At 37.0% G+C, this 22,798-nt stretch overlaps 1 protein-coding gene across 1 annotated transcript in view; it reads left to right on the forward strand.

Moving 5' to 3' along the window:
• The first annotated feature begins 1,918 nt into the window (after window positions 1–1,918).
• The window catches only part of DAB2IP (DAB2 interacting protein), a 321,975-nt gene continuing 301,095 nt past the window's right edge, over window positions 1,919–22,798 (forward strand). The window contains exon 1 of the mRNA XM_031954227.1: window positions 1,919–2,096. Coding sequence (XP_031810087.1) covers window positions 2,057–2,096 — 40 coding nt within the window. The 5' untranslated portion in view covers window positions 1,919–2,056. The remainder of the gene's footprint in view (window positions 2,097–22,798) is intronic.

Raw genomic sequence — 22,798 nt, forward strand, 5'->3', positions numbered from 1 at the left:
TTCCCCCCCATCCCAAACTAAAGTCAGAGTACTTATAAGAGTTTCAGTTAGAATGAAGAAATATGATATATTCATCATGAAACTTGTCTCTTATTTCTTCTGGAACCCTCTGAGATGGTCCTGCTCTAGTGCCTTTACAAGTAGTATGGTGCAGTAGAAGATGGCCTGGATTCTAGCCCATCTTTTGTCACTGACTTGCTGTGTGACATTGGGCAAGTCACATTTCTTCCCTGGGACTCAATTTCATCACTCTATAAAATGAAAATAGCCCCTGTCTTCTTTTACTCAAAGGGATCCTACAAAGTGGTAGAAAATCCCTCGAGAACAGACATAAAAGTGATCTAGTGAGTTGAAAGTTCATGTAGATGGGAGTAATTGTTTATTCCAAGGACACCCTTAGAGTTAGTGAACATGTGACTATAGTGTTCTTTGCTTCCTTCTTTCTCTTATCCCTCCTTCTCGCCTTTCTTTCCTTCCTTCCTTCCTTCCTTCCTTCCTTCCTTCCTTCCTTCCTTCCTTCTCACTCTCCCTTTTCCTCTCTCTTCTCCTTCCTCTTCCTCCTCCTCTTTTCCTCCCTCTCCCTCCTTCTTTCCTTCATTTACTCCCTCCCTCCCTTTCTCTCTCTCTCTTCCTAAACTTTGATGCAGTTGCCATAAAGTTTAGAGCTACAGAATCACAGAATGTCAAAATTGGAAGGAACTTTAGAAGATACAGTTTTAGAACATAGGGTATCATGGAAAGAATGTGGGTTTGGATTCAGAAGACATAGATTTTAAGTCTTAACACATCTGGTACATATTACTTGTATGACAATGGGCAAGTCATTTAACTTCCCTGGGTTCCAATTTATGCATGTGCAAAATGGGGATAATAATCTTTGTATTATCTACTTCACAAATTGTGAGAAATGAGCTTCATAACCTCTAAAGTGTTATAGAAATCACAACTATTAATATTATTACTACTGAATAAAGTCTGTTAGAATTAGGAAAGACCTTAGAGAATTGACTGTAAAAACAGAACATCAGATTCTCAGAACAAGCTAGAAGAGAACTTAGAGAGGATCTAGTCAAACCTGAATCATCTCTACAACCCTGACAAGTGGTCATCCAGCCTCCAAATAAAGCTACAGGGATATAGCATATTTTCTCTTCTAGACTCATTGGGACTTCTCCAGAGCTAAGTCTTCCAATGTAAGTCTTCTTCAGCCAGGGCCAGGACCAGTCATTTGTGTACCCAAACAAGCTTTGCAAACTAGACATTTTAAGTCTTCATTCTAATACATGCTGCTTGACTTATCACAAAATCAATCTCCATATAGCCATGGATGGTAGGATTTTCTGTTATGAAAAATATGTACCTTTATAAAAATTCATATTAAAAAGTGTCCCTTGGTATGTGCTCACTCAATCTCTCTCTCTCTCTCTCTCTCTCTCTCTCTCTCTCTCTCTCTCTTTCCCCTCCTTCCCTCACCCCCCACCCCATGTTATTTCCTGGGATTTGTCTCCTTGTCTGCTCCTAGTTCCAAGTATTCAGAACACTTGTTCCCCCCATCCCTAATCTCCCTTTTCCCTTTCTTCCTTTTCTTTTTCTTTCTTTTCCCTCTTGCTCCTTCCTTCTTCTCTCCTTCCCTTTTTTCCTTCCTTCCTTCCTTCTTTCCTTTCTTCCTCTTCCAATTTATAATTCCACAAAATCCTTGAGATCATAGGGAGCCCCAAAGTCCAGCCTGCAGGCCCTTCCTCAGAAGGCCTTGCTATTTTAGCCTCTCTCTGTCAGCTCTGATCCCGCTTCTAATGTTTCCAGCCTGACTGTAGGGAAAGGAAAGGGAAAAAAAAGGCTACTGCTACTTTAAATATACTGCATTAAGGAGAAGGTTGGAAAGGGGCCTGCGTGCAGTGAGACCTAGTCATCTAGTTGGAAAGGCAGTCAGACTGAATCGAAAAAGAGAAAGCCAGTTTCTCTCAGAGGGAAGCAGAACTAATTCATAAATCAGGTGAAGCTGGGCCAGGCCACTGCTGGCTTTGTGCATGGAGAACCACATGTAGGACCTAAAGTGATGGACCCAGACTCCCTCTTGGATCAAGGCGTCTTCCATGGTAAGTAGTGCAATCTTACTCCTTTGGGGTTCAAAGGAGAAAGTGTGGAGTGGTTGGTAAGCCTAGTCAGGAAGTCGAGAGCAGGGAGTTAGGCAGAACAGGCTGGCATGGGGTGGGGGGAAGGAAGGAGAAAAATGGGTTGTTCCTTTTAGCAAAAAGAATTGGCAGAGAGTACTGATGCACTTCATAGGACCTCCCAAATTGTTTCCCTGGGAGTGAATGAAGGAGGCTTCATGGGCAATTCCAGGGGATCACACTGTACCCAGCTTTGTGTCCTGGATCCTGGCAGAGCCGAGTAGATTGGAAGTAAGGAGACCTGGCTTCTTGTTTGGGCTCCCCCACTGACTTATTATATAACTTCAAGCAGGCCACTAAACCCTTCGGGGAATTTTCTCCTTGGGGTACAGTGTGGGGAGGACTATGCCAAGGAATCAATAAACTCACTTTCACTCACATTTTATGTCCTAACACTTTTATATTCTGAGGTTCTTTCCAGCTCTGGCATTCTACATTCTTAAGTCTTTTCTAGCTCTAATATTTTATTTTCTAAGGTCCCTTCCAAATCTAAAGTATCTTCCTATTTGACGTTCTCTCTATGTTTTTTATGAGTCCACAAGCCAGGCAACTTATACACTGTATATTATGCAGGTTCAGGCGTGGGGGTGGGAGACAGTGAGAAGGAAAAAGAAAAAAGGAAAGAAGAGAGAGGATTTGTGTTGGAAAGGTTGCTTCTGGCTTTGTTTTGGCAAAGAAGAAAAGAAAGCAACTTTCTGAACTCTCCCAGCCTTCTCTTCTGGCTACCCCCCACCAAGAGAAAAGTGTGTTTTGAGCACTCCCCTTTCTCCCTTACACAGAGCTCATTGCTGGAACGAAATCCTGTGAGTAATTTAATTAGTGATATAACTGTAGATAAATTTAGATGGAGACGGGATGAATATGCCCTGTAATTAAAGTCCACAGTTGAGAACTGAAAGCATTCCCGGGGTTTACAGAACCACAAAATGTTGTGCGTGATTGTAGGCTAAGTTGCCTTGACTTAATGTAGTAACCAGAGCCCCAGTTCCCAAGGCTTGTGGAAAAGTTGTTCACGACCCTTGAGCCATAGGCAGGTTTTTAACCACTTCAGAGTACAGGATCCTATGATCACAAATTTAAAGCTAGAAGAAATCTCAGGAATTATTTAAAATCCAAACTCCTTATTATACAGATAAAGAAACTGAGAGGGTAAAGCTGTGAATAAGAATTCCTTTAAAAATATAGTTTTAAGTGGATTGATAACCCAGATTTGGGGACTGAGTACTATGTTTACAATCAGGTAACGGTCTTGAATACCAACTGTACTGTATACTGCCTAAGTGATTTAATAAAAGTCATTTCCTATTTGTAGGAAATTTCTGTTTTCTTCGCTATAAAATGTACTAGATGGTCTTCCAACTCTCATATTCTACATTTTAACATGCTATGTTCTGAAGTCCTTTCTAGCTCTGATATTCTAACCTATGGTTAAGGAAATGGTCAAAATATGTCCTAGAGCTTTAAGCCAAGAATAGTCAGCTCCTGTGAGCACAGGTGGCCTCATGGCATCAATTTGGTCTGAAGCCATGGTCAGAAACCACCAGAGATTGGCTTCAGAGAAGGCTGAACCTGGAATTCTGAAAAGGAAAGAAGTCCCCACATCCACGTGCCAGGGTTACCACTTCATATTCCACACTGTCAGCCCAGAGTAAGGCATGGTTAGGGTTGGACACTGCCCTTTATTTAAACTTTCCCTACTGCCTGCTGGCTCCTCCAGGCCTGTCTGGGCACAAAGTCAAGACTGTGTTTCCTTCCTCATAGAAGCTGTAGTATTCCAAGGGAGAGAGTCAGAATGAGAACTGGACTCCGCTACCACTGCTACCACCAAGGTTTCTGGGGCATACAAAAAAGTAGCTGAGGCCATAGGAAAATATGACTTAAGAATCTCTTGTTTTTCCAAGAGATCATTGAAGGGAAAACCTTCCCATCATCACTGACTAGATCAGCTGGTGGCTCAGGGGGAGTGACTTATTCACCTTTTCTCTTCAGATAGACATACTATGACTCCTAGAAGAGTCATTAGAGGGCTTGAAGCAAAAGCCAAGTGACAAGGGACAAGGGGTATTGTAGGAGGGTTTTTTTTAAATTGGTTATAAGTTGAAGTAGTTGGATTGTGAGGCTCTTTCTAGCTCTGAGATCCTGAAACTTTGATCATGGATCTCTGGGTCAGAGTTCTCCAACAGAGATATGAAAAATAGATCTTTATCAAGAATTGGGAATAGGCTCCAAGGATCATAGGGAATATAGCTGAAAGGGATCTTAGAGATGATCTGAAAAATAAAAGCAATGGACTACTTGGTCTCTAAGATCTCCTCTGGTTCCCTACCTTGTGATCTTTTATAAGTCTCAGTAAAATGTTAACAAGAATCAAATGAGATAATATATATGAAAATGGTTGATTTGTGACTTCTTTTGCCTAAACCTTCTGTGCTCCATTCTGATGCTTTCAAATAGTCTACTAGAATCTCTTTTTTCACCTGGTTCAAGCCACTCTCTACTACTAGCCAGTCTCTCTGCGTCTGGTTCACTGGGCTTATGTTTATTAATTTCCTAATAAACTTCCCAGAGGTTCATGATCTCCTTGCTGCATAATCTCCCAACTCAGATCCCAATTCCTGCCTCTACCTCTCTTCTTAAACAGACAGGGAACATGAATAAAGAGATGGACATGGAGTCAGGAAAACCTAACTTCTAGCCCTAGACATCTATTAGTTATATGACTGTGGACAAATCACTTAATCTGGTTCTGCTTTCAGTTTCTGCACATGTAAAATGAGGATAATAATAGCATCTACTTTTCAGGATCATTGTGAGGACGAAATAAGATACTTATAAAATACTTTACAAATTTTAAAGTGCAATGTAAATGTTAGATATTATAAAATATTAATTATTTCCTGGGCTTTTCTCTTAGACTCTGATCTCTATTTTCCTATATGGAATAACAATATTATAGTAATTTGGTCTAGGGTCATGAGTGCTAGACTTGGAATCAAGAATGCTCTTCTGGTAATGGCATTGCAATGGCATTCTTCCAGTCACCCAGGTTTGTGACTTCAGACTCATCTTCAAATTTTGACTTACACATATCCAATTAATTAATATATGTTTTCAGTTCTACCTATAAAACAGCTCTGTATCCATCTCCTTCTCTCCACTCATACCACAATTACTCTAATCCAGGCCATGTCACCTCTGACTTGGACTATGGCAATAGCCTCCTAATTAGTCTCCCGGTACCATGCCTCTCCAATCCATCTTTCACACAGCTGCCAGATTGATATTCCTAAAGCACAGATCTGACTGTAATACTCTCTTGATCAAGAGGTTTTCAGTGCCTCTAGGATAAAATACAGATTCCCCTATTTGGCATTTAAAGTCCTTCACAGTCTGACTCCAGACTATCTTTCTAGATTGATTATGCATTACTTTGCTTCGTGCATTCTAGCCAAACTGACCTATTTGCTGTTTCCTGAATAAGACTTTCCATCTCTTATTTCTTTGCCTTTATACAAGCCCTCCATGCATGACATGTCTTCCTTCTTCACTTCTATCTCTTGGAACCCTCAGGTCCTTTCAAGGCTCATTTCAGGTGCTACTTCCACTTCTTACAAATGTCCTTTCCTAAGACCCCTGAGTTGTTAGTGCTCCATCCCCAAGTTACTTTGTAATTATTTTATTATATATTTTTGTATTTACTTATCTGTATGTATATGTGTGTAAATACCTATATATTTATATATTACTCCCTTCCCCAGTGGAATGTAGGATCCTTGAGGACAGGGATTGTATCATTTGGTTTTTTATCTTTGTGTGTTTAGTGCTTAGCACAGTGTCTGTCACATAGTAGCTGCTTACTAAGTACTTGCTGAATTTAGTTGAGATGCAGGCATGAAAAATAACTCTGATACTTACTGTGTAACCATGAGGAGGTGCTTTAATCTTACTGAATCCTTTTTATCTGCAAAATGAGAATAAAACACTTCTACTACCTGCTCTCACAAAACTATTGTGCAAAAAATAATCAGAAAACCATATAGAAATATGAATTATTATTTATCGTTAACTCTTAGCCATGATTTCTCTTCCAGATCTTAACAACAATTTCATTCAGTAGAATTATAATCTGAGAGTTGGAAAGGACCCACTACCTGAAGCCCATACATAGCATGTCTGACAAGTAAGCATCTAGCTTTCATTTGAACAACTGCAGGGATGAGGAAAACACTACCTTTCTAGAACATTGAATTTCATTCTGAAGCTACTTGTTTTGTTGGAAAGTCTGCTTTTACAAATTGTTTAAATCTTTTCTCTACTCTTTGGACTAAGTAGAACTACCTAAAAATGAAATTACATCCTTCAGCAGGATGGCACTTCCTATATCCAGAGACAGTAAAGCAAAGTCCTCCCTAAATCATCTCTACTCTAGGTTGAACATTTCCCTTCAACATTTTCCTTTCACAACAGATTCGAGTCCCTTCCCCATTCTGATTTATACCTTCAGAATAGTGGAAATTATATATTGTTTTCCATTTCTAGATAGGGACACTGAGCTGTGGAAAAAAAAAGTCCCATTGGCAAGATCACATGGCAATCTGGTAATAGCCCTGAGAGTAGGACATAGTTTTTCTTACTCTCATTCTCTTCTGCTTCCTATTCTTGGGATGCTCTGCCTTTTTTTTTTTTTTTAAGTTCTTTCTATGGGTTTGGGGAAAAGGGAAGGGAGGAGGAGAAGAAGATCCTCATACCACACTAAGTTCATTTTCTCTTCTATTTTGGGTAGCTCAATAATCCTGATTATGGTGTATAGGGCCATGGAGACCCTGAGAGAAGCCAATAAAAAGCAGAGGGACACAAAAGTGGAAACTTAGGACTGTAGAAGCCAACAATGAATCTAAAGATGGAATCAATCATGTATCAAGAGAATAAGTCTTAGAATTGGAGGAACTTTGGTGGTTATCTAGATCAATAGTGTATTAGATATAATATAGAACCTATTTGGAATATTCAACATCTGCCTTTTGAATATCCCCTTCAACTCACAACCTTAGCAGATGTAATACTGGATGGTATGTGACCTTGTTAGATATTCAGAGTTAGAGAATTCCAGATCTGGAAAGAATTCATTTAAGTCCGACTCTTAATTGAACAGAATCCCCTCTCAACGAGGGGTCATGCAATATTGGGAAAGTTCTTAAGGTTTCTATCTTTTAGATAGTTCTAATTATTAGGAAATTTCCCCTTTAAACAAATAAAAATTTGCTTCTCTATAACCTATTGCTAGTACTTTTAAAAGATGAGAAAAGACCTTAGACATATTGAAGTTCATCTTAGATGAACTTAGAGATAAGGAACCTGAAGCCCAGAAAGATCTAGCTTTTTTTTCAAGTCATAGAAAATAATAGATGATCCTGACCCCAGATATCTGCCTCCTTTGTATCCACTTAAAACATTTCAAATCTGCATGGTCTCCTCCTGCCAAAAGTGTTTATTCATCCATTCTCTTATTTGATCCTTAAAGTTCCCTTGGGAAGTAGATTGAGTTAGAATTGTTATCCCAATTTTTACAAATGAGTGAATTGAAACCCAGAATCATCTAGGAGGTACAATGTATAGAGTTCTAGATTCAGAGTCAGGAAGATCTGAATTCAAATCCAGCTTCAGACATTCACTAAATATGTGACTGTGGCAAGTGACTTAACCTCAGTTTGTCTCAATTTCCTCAACTGTAAAGTGGGGGACAATGACAGTACCAACCTTGCAAGATTGTTGTGATGACTAAATGAAATAACATTTGTAAAGCACTTAGCATAGTGCTTTACACAGAAACATAGTAGGTGCTTTGTAAATGTGTATTATCTTCCCCAGAGAGGGGAAATGTCTTGACCAGTGTTGTACAGCTTCAGGGAACCAAGATTTCCTTCTGGCTAAAAATTTCAATGCTTTCCTTCCACCATATCTTATTTTGTTTCTCTTCCTAAATTTGCACAAGATTCAAGAAAGAGAAGCCTGCAAGCGACTAAGGGGTAGAATACATGGATATAATAAATGGGACTAGAATGCTTCCATGAGATGACAAAGGAACCCAAAATATTACTTCTTTCAGTCAGGAGACTCCAGACATCTCAAAGGAGGTAATCAACATCTTCTTTGTTGCCCAAACTTCAGATGAGAACAAAGGAAGGGGGTTTTTAAATAGATATGTATGGTGTCTGTTAATTACAGTATCTTTAACTGTCTGTGCCTACAGGGCACACCCAGAGCCTACAGGCACAAAATATTACAATTCATAATATCATAGCTGGAAAAGACCTTTAAACCTTAAAACTCCTCAGAGCTGGCATTGAACATAGGATATGGGACATTCCTAGAATAGGGATTTAATTCAATAAACATTTATTAAGTGTCTAATATGTCAATTGCCATTGGTAAATTAATGTTCATTTAATATTTTATTTTTTCTTCCAATTACACGTAAAAACAATTTTAACATTCTTTTTTTCCCTTCAAATTGTGAGTTCCAAATTCTCTCCTTCCTTCCCTTCTCTCCCATTGAGAAGGTAAGCGATTTGACATACATTATATATGTATAGTCATGCAAAACACATTTTCCATATAAATAATTCTGTGAAAAAATATAGAAAAAACCCAAGGAAAATAAAGAATGTAAAGGAAAAGTATCTTTGATCTGCATTCAGGATTTACCAGTTCTTTCTCTGGAGATGGAGAATGCCTTTCATCATAAGTCCTATAGGATTGTCTTGATTCATTGTGTTGCTGAAAATAGCTAACTTATTCATAGTATATCATCAAACAATATTTCTGTTACTATGTGTAATGTTCTCCTGGTTCTTCTCATTTCATTTTGCTTCAGTTCAGATAAGTTTTTTAAATGTTTTTGTAACAATATCCTGCTCATCATTTCTTAAAGCACAGTAATATTTCATCACAACCATATACAATAACTTGTTCAGTCATTCCCCAAATTTTCCAATTCTTTGCCCCCACTAAGAGAGCTGCTATAAACACTTTTGTCATTTTCTTATTTCCTTTTTTATCTCTTTGGGATACAGACCTAATAGTGGTATTTTTTGGTCAAATGTATCCTTTTGGGCATAGTTCCAAGTTGCTCTCCAGAACAGAATGAGTATATAACTTCACCAATAGTATATTATTATTTTAATTTTCCCACATTGCCTCCAACATGTCATTTTCCCTTCCTGACATATTAACCAATCTGATAGGTGTGAGATAGTAACTCAGAGTTGTTTTAATTTGCATTTCTCTCATCAATAATGATTTAGAGCATTTTTTCATATGACTATAGATAGCTTTGATTACTTTTTTCTGAAAACTGCTGGCTCATATCCTTTGACCATTTATCATTTGAGTAATGACTCCTATTTCTATAAATCTGACTATGCTCATTAGCAGAGATCAGATCATTAACAGAGGCAGATCAGGTTCAGAGAAGAGCTAAGAGTGAAGATTGGAACAGAGGATGTGACGGAATCTGGTGTAAAATGAGGCAAGGAAGAGACCTTGGAACTAGGTCAGGAATGGTTTTAAAGAACAAACAAAAAAGATTTGCTTTTTGTCTTATCAGAAAAATTGGCTTTTCTGATGGCTGATAGTTATTTGTTTTTGTTTTTATTTTGATTGAGAGGATGATATAATCAGTCTGTATTAGGAAAATTATTTTGATGGTTCTGAAAAGTAGAGTTTAAAGTAAAGAGTGACTGAAAGCTGAGAAACTACTTAGAAGATTTTTACAATAGCATCAGGTAATGAGGGCCTTAACTAGGGTAAGCAGGGTGGCAGTCACATGAATGGAAAGTAGAGACTCAAGAAATATTTTGGAGGTAGAATCAATAGCATTTGGCAACTCATTTAGACATTAGAGGTGAGGGAAGAGAAAAGGCTAAGATTATTTAAAGTTTAAACTTGACTGAAGTCAAGCAATGTTGTGGGTTAGCAGAAAGAGTGCTGGGTTTGGAATCCAAAGACTTGTGTTTGCAGGATCATAATATTGTACATGAAGAGTTGAAAGGTACTTGAGAAATCATAGACTACAAGCCTCTCATTTTACAGACGAGGAAACTGAGACATGGAGAGGTTAAGTGACTTGCCCAGCGATTCAAAGCTAGCAATTATCTGAGGTTGGATTTGAAACCAGCTCTTCCTGACTCCAAATCCATTGCCTACCCATTTTCCCATGCTGCTTCTCAAATAGTGTTTAAATACTGACTCTTAACACTTAAACACTCTGTGATCTTGGGCAAATCACTTAACCCTTCTGTTCCTCATTTTTCTCAGCTATAAAATAAGATTGAATTAGACAGTTTTTGAGGTCCCTTCTAGCATTGTATCTATGATCCCAAGAAAGGATGGGGATATCGACTGAATGAGAAAGTTGAAAGAACTGATTTAGAGATAAAGATGATGAGTTGAGATTTGGGCATGATGGGCATGTTGGGCATGAGGTCCTAGTAAGTTATTCAGGTGGAGATGTCTCCCAGGGAGTTTGGCAATTTAAAACTGGAGCTAGAGGGAGAAATTAGACTTTATATGTTTAGGAGTCATTTGTATAGAAATGATACTTGAATCCATAGGAACAGCATTAGTAATCATGGGAAAGAATGCTGTAGAGAAAGAAGAGAGCCTTTAGATACAACCACACTTTGAGATATTTAATTATTGGAGGAGAATATGGAGGTTTAATAAAAGTAAGAAGAGAAGAATAGGGAGGCAGGACTCAGGGTCATGCAAAGAGAGGAAGACTAGTTGGATCTGAGAGCTTAAGCAGAGTGGAAAAAAATTAATAGTAGCTGTTGTGTGGGGACTGTTTTAGAAAGTCAATCAGAGACAAATAAAAGGATTTGGTGGATTCTGGTCTGGATGTAGTTGAGATTAGATAACAAATTTGTTGTGGACCCAGTTGGATGGTTTTATGATTTTTTCCAGCAGCATTCAGCAGCTCAAGAGTAGATGCTGAAAAGGATTAAAGATCAGCAGAGCATGAAGAAGAGAAGTACAAGGAGACAAGGGATTCAAGGCTGAAAAACAGATCAAAGTTAAACTTTTAAACTATAGAGTAGGATCAAGACCATGAAAAGAGAAGTGAGGCCAGAAGAACAGTGATGAACTGAGAGAATGGGTAGAGATTAAGAAATCAGAGTGCTTCCTCAATTGATAAATTATTAAAAGATAATACACATAATAATAATAAACAAATTTTTCTGAGGAAGAGATCCAAGCTATCCATAGCCACATGAAAAAGTGCTCTAAAATTGCTAACAATTAGAGAAATGCTAATTAAAACAGTTCTGAGCTACCTCTTCATATCCATTAAATTGGCTAAGATGACAAAAAAAAAAAAAAGAAAGAAAATCACAAATGCTAGAGGGGATGTAGAATGGTTGGGGGGAAATGGTACATGAATGCACTGTTGGTGGAGTTTGAACTAGTCCAATCATTCTGGAAAGCAATTTAGAATTATGCCCTCAAATTTATTAAGCTATGCATACCCTTTGACCCAAAAATAATGCTACTAGGATCTGTATCCCAAAGATATCAAGGAAGAATAAAAGAATTCATATGTACAAAAACATTTATAGTAACTTATTTTGTGGCAGCAAAGAATTGAAAATTTTGAGGATGTCCATCAATTGGGGGATGGCTGAGCAAGTTATATGAATCTAATGGAATATTATTGTGATATTAAAAAAAATGAAAAAGGAAATGGTTTTGAAAAAATCTGGAGAGACTAATATAAAGTAATGCAAAGTGAAGTGAGTAGAATTAGGAGAATTATTTATGTAATAATAGCAGTGTTGTAAAAATAATCAACTTTAAAAGATTTAGTAACTTTGATCAGTACAATGACTAACCACAATTACAAAAGACTAATGAGAAAACATGCTATCCTCGTCCAGAAAGAGAACTGATAGAGACAGAGTACAGACTGAAAAATATTTTCTTCTTTTTCCTTGTTTTTTTTTTTTTTAAAGAGGCTAAAATTTGTTTTGAATGACTGTGTATATTTTTACTGAGTTTCATTTTTCTTGCGTTCTCAATGGGTGAGCAAGGTAGAGGGAAGAGGGAGAGAATTTGGTACAAAAATAAAACAAAAATTTAAAAATATGAGGAATATAATGAAATTCTGAAAGATACACACAAGGAATGCAGAGAAAATTAAGCAGAACTGGTAGAATATACTCATTGATTCTGACAGCAACAAAGCTTGATAAATCTGTAGACCACCACCAACAAAACCACAAATTAATATGATCTATATTTTATTGCTTTTTATTTTTTAAATTTGGTTTAAGCTGTTCTGCCAAATGTAACTTGCGGATGGAGAGTTTGACATCTGAAGAGCTGGCTACTTGGGAAGCCTAGGTTCAAGTCCCAATTCTGATATGTAATGGCTTTGTCACCTTGAAGGCAAGACATTTACTTTGAAAATCCATAAAAAGCTCTCCAAATTACAAAGAAGATGCCCATATGCATTGATAGAGAAAGTTTCTTACTCTATACTAATAAAATCACAGTTTAAAAAAAAATGGGAATAATAATCCTTGTACTCCTTACTTTACAATCTTGTTGAGAAAAGAATATGTGAATTGTTACTATTATTAAGAGCCTAAATAAGGACTCAGAAAATCAGAAGTAGGAGAGTTCCTTGTAGTCTTAAGATGTTAGGGATGACTTTCTGGAGAAAGGGTGCATTGAATTGGAACCTGAAGAATGGGTAGGGTCTGAATAGCAAAAGCATGGTGTATTGAATATCTCTACCAAAGACAGCAACATAACTGATTGATCATTAGCCTCAGATGATTGGGAGGGCCCTTAAGGATCAGGTTCTCCAACATGCTTGGTCTGGGGAATTATCTTTTTTTCTTTGTTTTTCTTTCTTTTTTTCTTCAGGCAATGGGGTTAAGTGACTTACCCAGAGTCACACAGTTAATTAGTGTCTAAGGCTGAATTTGAACTCAGATCCTCTTGACTTCAGGGTTGATGCTTTATCCATTGTGCCATCTTGGTGCCCCCACAGACTTGTTTTTATAGGTAAGGAAAGTGAAGTACCTCAAAGGGACTTGCCTCTACCAATTTGTAAGAATGTGACAAATAATAGTATTCTTATTTCTTCCTGGGTGAAGAGAATTATTGTATCTCAGGCAATGGGGTAAAGAAGAAAAAATACTGAATTTGGAGTCAGATCAGGCCCTTAAAACATAAACTGTTAGAATGTTGAATGTAGAGTTTCAAAGCTAGGAGAGGATTCAGATAACAGAATGTTAGAATACAGAATCTCATAATTTCAAAGTATTTTGAAACATAAAATATACAAAATATTAAAATAGTTGGAAAGATCCTTCAAGATCAAAATCCCCCCCAAAGATCATATGGCTCAAATCTCCTATTTTAGAAATGAGGAAAATGAGGCTTAGAGAAATGGAGTAGTGACTTATCCAAGCTAGTAAAAGAACTGGCTCAAAATGACAGACCAGTGATTTTTCCCACTGTATAATACTGCCACCTACACTGCCACACAGCTAGGTGGCCCAGTGCATAGAACACTGAAGGTTTTGAGTCAGGAAGACCTGAGTTTAAATCCAATCTCAGACACTATTGTTAACCTTGACAGATCACTTAACACTTGTTTGCCATTGGAGAAGAAAATAGCAAATCACTTCAGAAAACCCCATGGATAGTATCATGTGCAAAGGTCTATAGGTCTTTAAGAGTTGGACATGACTGTACAACAATAGCAAAAACCTTACATTGGGAACAGAAAATAACTAGTCTACCATGACTCACTCATTCTAGGAAAAATAAAGGTAGGGTAATGAGAGACATGACTAGAGACATTTTCTTTTTTCAGCAGTCCTCAGTAAATGTTAAGTTAGCTGACTGCTCAGTAGGAATATTGTCAAGGGGAATCCTACTTCAGGCAAGAGTTGGACTAGATGAGGTCTTGGACACCTTCCAGCTATGTGATTCTAGGATTCACTAACTGTGTCCCAAGAAGGAAAGTTAAGGGGCATGACAGTGCTAGAGAAGACCTTGGCATGGATGGAGACAGTAAGCAGCGAATGGATTTGCAATTGGATAGGGAACTATCTCTAAAGGGCAAGGTTATTTTGAGCAGAGATATCCCAGGGTGATGTTGGCCCCACGCCCATACAGCCTCAGATAGGGACTTCTTCTTTTTGGGGCTCTTCTCAGGGGATGCCCCAAATGAGAGGGAGGAGGAGGAGGTTAGAGAAGAGCTGGAAGGCAAATAAGAGAACCCATTGCCTGGTTCCTTCTCCCACTCCTTTCTCCCCTCTCAAAAGATTGAAAGAGTTGATGATAAAATCCAATCAATCAATCAATCAACAAGTATTTATTAAGTTCCTACAAGTTGTCAGGCACTGTGTTAGGCACTGGGGATACCAAAAAAAAAAAAAAAGAATGAAACAACCCCTATTTGAATGATCAAGATAATTACATATATGCGTATGTCTATATATTTATATATACGTAAGTATTATAAAGTGGATAAATACAAAAGGATTTGACAGGGATGGCACTAGTCAAATCCAGGGAAGGATTTGACTGGGTCTGATCTGGAAAAATGTTATATAGGTAATAATTGAGTAGCATCTTAAAGTAAATAGAGACTACATGGGGCTAAATTAAGTAGGAAATACAGTCTAATTATGGGGGATGTTCAATGTGAAGGCACAGAGAAAAGAGATAGTGTTGTGTAAGAAATATAGAAAGGATCAGTCTGTCTGGATCACAGAATCAAGAAGAGGGGAGGAATATCAAGTAAAACTAGAAAGATATATTAATGCCAGGTTGTGAAGGGTTTTGAAAGCTCAACAGATGAGTGTACAGTTTATACTAGATAATATATTTTTGTGTGGCTATATAATAGGGAGTAATTCCCTATTATATAGCCACATAAAATATATTATCTAGTAGGAGAGTTCCATGGTCAGATCTCTGCTTAAGAGAAATTATTTCTGGAAAAAGTATAAAGTATGGACTGAAGTGATGAGAGACTTGAGGTGTAGATTACAATTGGGAGATGTGTTAAAATAATCTAGATGAGAAATGATGAGGAATTGCACTAAGATGATAGGATATAAGTGGAAAGAAAGAGTGATTTTTGAGAGTTGTTATGGAGGTCAAGATTTGTCAATTGACTACATAGGTGGGGTGAAAGAGAGTGAAGAGTTGAGAATTACCTTGAGATTTATTATAAACCTAAGAGATTGGAATGATGATAATCCCTTATAGAGAAATAGGGGATAATGGAAAAGGGAAGGTTCAGGAGGAAAGGTACTGAGTTAAATTTTGGACATCTTAAATTTAAGTTTGAATGTGTAATAAGTCGTTGATGATAGAAGATTGATACTCAGGAAAAAGTTTGAACTGGATATATAGGACTATGAGTCATTTGAATAGAAATGACAACTTAACTAATGGGAGCTGAGTGCGTTTGTAGGGGGAAAAAAGCATAGCAAAGAATATCTAGAGTCAAAGGATGTGATATGAAAGGATAGATTAGTAAATAGATCATTAATTTGTTACATAAGAGAGCCAGGAGAGAGTAGCATTAAGAAAACCCAGAAAAGAGACAATATCTAGGAGAAAAATTAATACAACAGTATTAACTGCAGCAGACAGATCTGGAGAGCTGAAAACTGAGGAAAAACCAATGGACTTGACAAATAAAAGATTATTGACAATTGTGATAAGTGATGAAGTTGGAAATATGATTGCAATACGAAAAGGGTAAGAGGAGATAAAATATAGTCCACAAGTATAAATAGCTTTTTCTTTTCCTTTTTTAATAAAGGTATTTTTTTTCAATTACATGTAAAAATAATTTTTAACATTCATTTTTATAAGGTTTTGAGTTTCAAATTTTTTCTCCATGCCATCCCTCTTCCCCCAAACAGTAAGCAATCTGATATAGGTTAGACATGTGGAATCATATAAACATTTTTCCAAATCAGTTATATTATAAAAGAAGAAATGGAACAAAAGGGAAACACACACACACACACACACATACACACACACGTGCGTGCGCACACACACACACAACCCCGGTGAAAAGAGTATGCTTTGATCTGCATTGTCTCCATAGTTCTTTTTCTGCATATGGATAATCTTTTGGAATTGTCTTGGATTATTATATTTCTGAAAACTGAGTCATTCATAGTTGATCATCACATAATCTTGCTGTTACTATATACACTGTTCTTCTGTTTCTGATTATTTCACTTAGCATCAGTTCATGTAAGACTTGATGAAATTTACCTGCTCATCACTTCTTATAACAAAATGGTATTCCAACACATTAATAACTTGTTCAGTCATTCTCCAATTGATGGCTCCCTCAATTTCCAGTTCTTTGTCACCACAACAAGAGCTGCTATAAATATTTTTATACATGTAGATTCTTTTCTCTTTTTATGATATCTTTAGGATACAGAGCTAGTAGTGGTATTGCTGGATCAAAGGCATATGTACAGTTTGGCTTTGGGTATATGTAAATAACTTTTTCAAAGAGTTTGGAGGAGAAAGTGAGGAAATATATAGTATGAGAACTTGAGGGAATAGGATGGGGAGACTTGGGAATATTTGAAGGCAGTGCAAAGGAATCAATAGAAAGGAAGAGATTGAAGATTTGGGAGATAGGAAGGATGTGGATAACCTGCCTGAGAAAACTAGAAGGGAGGGGAACAAGTCAAAAGGTAGAGGAATTAACTTAATAAATACTTATTAATAAATTGATTTGACTACATATGACTAAATGGAAACCCCTCGGTAATGGAAATAATATGTTTTCAATCAAAAGACTTTGATTGGAATCATAACTTTATTGCTTTCTCTCTCTTTCTCTCTCTCTCTCTCTCTCTCTCTCTCTCTCTCTCTCTTTCTCTCTTTTTTTCTCTCTCTCTCTATATATATGGCTTTGAAAAAACCACTCTCTTTCTGTTTCATTCTCCTCATTTGTAAAATGAAGGGGGTATATTAGATAATCGCTAAGGTCCTTCTCAATCTTAAATCCTATGAATCTAAAACCCAGGAAGGAAGTAGATTGGCATGTCATATAGGATAGGTCAATGGCTTCTGCTATTCCCCACCCCCAGCCTACAGATCTCTGGAAGAAGCTAAATCAGGAAGAATATTAAATAATGAAGAAGAATGTTACTGGATAGAGAAGGGTCTAAATCATTTAAGCCTCACAATTTGATGCAGATAAATGAAGAGGAATCAGTTTAGGCTGAGGCTGGACTTTTATGCCTAGAGAAAGGGGACCTTGATTTAAAAGTGGGGAGTGGGTAGAGAGTAGCAATTAGCTCCTGTGTGGTATTAGCCATGATGCCCAGACTAAGATATCAACTTAGCATTGAGAGGTCAGTATAGGAGAACATTCAACTAAGGTCCCTTTTACACAAGAGGGTTTAAGCATTTTCAATATTAATTTCCTCTTGAACTATGTAATTTTAAAAAATTATATCTTTTTATTTTTACAATACATGCAAAGATAGTTTTCACCATTTACCCTTGCAAAACCTTGTGTTCCAAATATTTCTCCCTTCCTTCTCCCCTCCCCTAGACAGCAAATAATTCAATATATATTAAACATGTACAATTCTTCTATACATAATTCCATATTTATCATGCTGCATAAGAAAAATCATATCAGAAGGGAAAATGAGAAAGAAAACAAAAAACAACAACAAAAAAGGAAAAAAATGATGTTGTGGTCCACATTCAATCCCCATAGTCCTCTTTCTGGATGCAAATGGCTCTCTCCTTCATAAGTCTATTGGAATTGGCCTGAATCACCTCATTGTTGAAAAGAGCCACTTCCATCAGAATTGATCATCGCCTAATCTTGTTGTGCGATTAGGCACAATCGTTGTGGACAATGTTCTTTTGACTCTACTGGTTTCACTTAATATCAGTTCATGTAAGTCTTTCCAGGCCTTTTTGAAATCATCAGCTATATAATTTTTTTTATCTTTGTATGCCTTGTGGGAGGTAGGGTGATACATTTAAATGAATAGCAATCAGGAGACCTGGGTTTTAGTCCTGGCTCTATTATTAATTTTCTGGGTGACCTTGGGCAATTTGATCTAACTTTTTGGACCTCAATTTCTCTACAAGAGGACGACATTATTTATTATGTGAAATTTACCCCAACTCCATTACTTGATATTTATTCTGCAAATACTTATGTATATGTAATATTGTTTCAATCCCTGAGGTGAGAGACACTTCCATTTTTGTCTAAGTATCCTCACCTCCTATCATAGTACCAGGCACATAGTAGGTGTTTTAAAAATGTGTGTTGGTAGAAATGACACCAGACACAGAGAAAATATAACATCAGTCTTTGGAAGGAAAGGGGAAGAAGACTGCCCTTTCCAGTGTAAACATGACAAGTATGGCTATCAGGTCACGATTAAATGGCAAATATGCCTCACTTTGTGCAATGAAAGGTATTCATGTGTAGACATGCCTCATTTTGCATAGCAGATTACACATTTACTACTCTCATTTTTATGAGATCACACTTCTCAGTTGAATCATTTTAAATGCATTAGGAATAGCTATTTAAAAGAAACTACACATACATACACAGATACACATATATTTGTGAATTTGGAATTTTGCATAAACTTGTGTGTAAAAAGTGTAGGAATAACATTAGAACTTAAAGGGAGCTTAGAAAATAAAATGTTGGAGTTAATCTTAAATATTATTTGGTCAGAGGGCTTTTAAATTTTTTGCATATTGGACTTCATTAATATTCTGGTGAAGTCTTTAGACCATTTCTCAGAATAATGTTTTTAAATAATTGAAGAAAATACTAAATTTTATTTAGAAATTAATGAAAATAAAGTTTTTTTTTCCATCCAAGTTTATAAACCTGCTGAAATTTGTCCATGTATCCTAGTTTAAGAATCCCTGATCTTATAAGTGTGAGCTTATCTAGTCCAATCTAATCCCCTTATTTATAAAAGAGGAGTTGAAACTCAGACAAAGCTGAGGCCAGAACCAAGACTAGAATCCATTTCTCTTTACTCTCAACATGAATCTGAGGAGGCAATATAGATGAAGGGCCTTATATGCTGACTCTGTCCTCATGAGATCTTTGTGAGCTTTCACATCTAAGAGCTCTTTGTTTCCTCTGATAGCAACACAACAAGCTAAGCTCAGTTTCCACCTGCTGACATGTTCTAAGTTACGGTTGCCTAATCAATTTACTGCCTTTGTCTCTTAAAGAAAGTCCTGGGTCCCCATAGAGTGGATGGACAAGATATGTGGTATCCTAGCTCAGACTTCCTGGGACGTGACTTCCAGCTAGAAGGAAGGCTCCAGATCAAACAGGAAGTAGTCAAGTGTTTTGTAATGTTCATAAACAAGTATTGGGCAGAAAAGGTCATGTCTAGGGTGTTTTCACTCCTGAACTAGCTAAGAATAGATGAGGGAGGATAAAGGGTAAATTTTTTTCACATGACATAACAAAAAAAAAACCTAAGGGTTTTTTTTGTGTACAAAACCACTCTATCTCCTCCTTCCCTATCATTTCTGTAGTCCTTTATAGTTTGAAATACTATAATGAAATTAAATACACTTGGACAAGTCACTTAACCCTAATTGCCTCAGTAAAAAATAAATAAATAAATAAATAAATAAATACAAATGGTTCTGGAGTCAGAAGATGAAGCTGGCCAAACAATTTCAATAGGTAAATGTGGTCCAAAGACAAAACTAGTGGACTTGGAGTCAAGACACTATGGGCTCTGTAAGTCTGGACAAGTCAGGTCTTCTTTGTTCCCAAGTGTCCTCATTTGTTGAAAATAAAAACCGAGTATGAACTAAGTTATCTTTATCTTCTCTTCCAGCTTGAAATTCTATGAAGTGCTTGTTAAGAAAGGCATTGTAAATAATCTACCCTTTTCACAGATGAAGAAACTGAAGTTAGAGAAGTTGGCTTGACCCTAGTTATGAACCAATTCAAATTTTGGTCAAGGGATTTTTAGAATTGAAAGGAAATTGAAAGTCAGCTATATGAGCCTTATTATTTAAGACATGAGAGTGTTAAGGTCAAAGGAGTGACTGGTACAAATTCAAAATCACACACCAAAGTAAGTCAAAGACTAGAATTTGGATGTAAGTCTCCTGCCTACCAGTGCAATGGTCCTTCCATGTATCACCTCTGCCTGTTGAATTCTCTTGTCTGAAGTGTAAAATTGAGAAAATGTATCTTTGTTGCCTTCTCCTTCTCTAGCTTCTGCATGCCTGACCTAGCTATATGTAGTTATCTTGAGGTTCCTTGCTCTTGGTCAGTCATAATCATCTCTGACACTACTTCCCCTTTCTAAGATTGATTTCCATTCAGTCTGGGAGAATGTGCAGACTGAGACCCCAGGAGGGGACTGACCTAAATTTCCCAATGAACAATGGTAATGACAACAATTGTGGCAGCAATCCCAGTTTTGCCAGGGGAAGGAAGGCCAAGCTCCCAGGTTTCTTCCTTTCAGCTCTTCTATCTTTCCTTAAGCATTTTCCAAGCCACCCCACTATATCTTTCACTAGAGCAAGGAATAGTCGGCATAAAGTCAGAGCAGTTTTTGAGATTTTTGCTCACTGAAAAGATTCCTTGTAGTCTGAAGCTGGGTCTTCTCTGATAAAACAAATCCTTACTATATGACCATCGGTAAGTTTTTTTCTCCTTCTCTTGGTCTCATTTTTTTCATATGAAGATATTGGACAATTTCTTTCTTCAATTCCTACTATTTCCAACATTTTTTTTTTTGCATCCTAAAATTCTATGTTCTCAGTTTAATTCTAGCTTTAATGTTCCATCTCCTGTGTTCTAGGGTTCCTTTTTACTTTATCATCCAGTGTTTTAAGGTTCCCCTTTTAGATCTATGATTTCTTAGTGGAAAAGTCTCCCCAGAGCCCTTCATATCATATCAAGTAATTGCCTTTTCTGCTATGACTAGTGTCAATTAAACCAACTAAACAAGCATCTATTAAGTGCCTACTATGTGCAAAACACTATCCAAGGTACTGACCACATATGGGAAGACAAAAATGAAACAACCTTACAATTCAGGGAGTTTGTATTCCAATGACAATCATAGAATTCTGCAGATGAGATTTTGGATGTATGATCAGAGAAATGAGAACGTTTGAGGAAGAGAAGAGGCCAGGTCCTGGGGACAGGGATTTTTTTCATATTATTCCTCTAATCTATTGGGTGGCATTTTCTCTCTTGCCTCTCTTTGGCAAAGGGCAACTTGCTATATTTTGGTGCAGGATGCCAGATTCTACTCCTTTCTGCAAAAATTATAACTTTAATTGTCGCAGAAAAATCCAGCTAGGATCACTGGGAAGGAAGAATGTCATCTTTTTCTGGGGGCTAGGAACCTGTTATTTTTTTGTTAACTCAAGAGGGGAGAAAGTCACGGGACAAAAGTTCTTCCAGAAGAGCCTTACTTGGGCATGACTATGCGGAGATCCTCCAGGATTATATACCCTCAGAGTAAAATGAAATATGTGTGCCAGGATTACTTGTCAATAGTTGTGTCCCAACTTTGCACAATAGGTTAGAAATATGCTCCTGCTCTTCCTTGTATGCAATAACTTGCTTTTGTATTGAACTTTTATTAAAATTAACCCTATTTTGCTAGAGAAGCTAGAACTTTCAGATAATTTCTTTCCTTGTCCAAATGCCTACAAAGAGGAAATACTACCCAGTTTTGAGAATTTTTCAAATGATACAAGATAAGAAATTTAGAATAAGAGGACATTTTAAAGTGGAGAATGTTAAAACTGGATGGAGCTTTTGAATACAAGTATACCTCAGAGATACTATGGGTTTGGTTCCAGAACATTGCAATAAAGAAAAAAATGCAATAAAGCTAGTCACATGAATTTTTTTGGTTTCCCAGTGCATATCAAAGTTATGTTTATATTGTAGTCTACCAAGTGTGCAACAGTATTGTCTTTTTAAAAAAATACATAAATTAAAATATTTTATTGCTAAAAATGCTATTATTTGAACTTTCAGTGAATCATAATCTTTTTTGCTAGTGGATCTTGCCTCAGTGTTGATATCTGCTGCCTGATCAGGATAGATCAGGTTCTACCCTACTTGAAGACTGGGGTAGCTGTGGCAATTTGTTAAAATGAGACAACAGTAGGGGCAGCTAGTTGGTGCAATGAATAGACTACTGGCTCTGAAGTCAGGAGGACCCAAGTTCAAATGTGACCTCAGACACTTAATACTTCCTAGCTGTGTGACCCTGGGCAAGTCACTTAACCTCAATTGCCTCAGCAAAAAGAAAAATAAGACAACAGTGAAGTTAGCAATAGCAATTGACTCTTCCTTTCACTTGAACACTTAAAGGCTACTGTAGGATTAATAATTGGCTTAATTTCAATATTATTGTATCTTAGGGAAAGGGGAGGTCCAAGGAGAGGGAGAGAAATGGGAGCAGCCAAAACATGCACATCATATATTAATAAACTTTGCCGCTTTATATGTATGCCATCTGAATAATTACAACAGTAACATCAAAGATCACTGATCAGAT

The sequence above is a fragment of the Sarcophilus harrisii genome, chromosome 2 (assembly GCF_902635505.1).
Source record: "Sarcophilus harrisii chromosome 2, mSarHar1.11, whole genome shotgun sequence".
NCBI classification, from domain to species: Eukaryota; Metazoa; Chordata; class Mammalia; order Dasyuromorphia; family Dasyuridae; genus Sarcophilus; species Sarcophilus harrisii.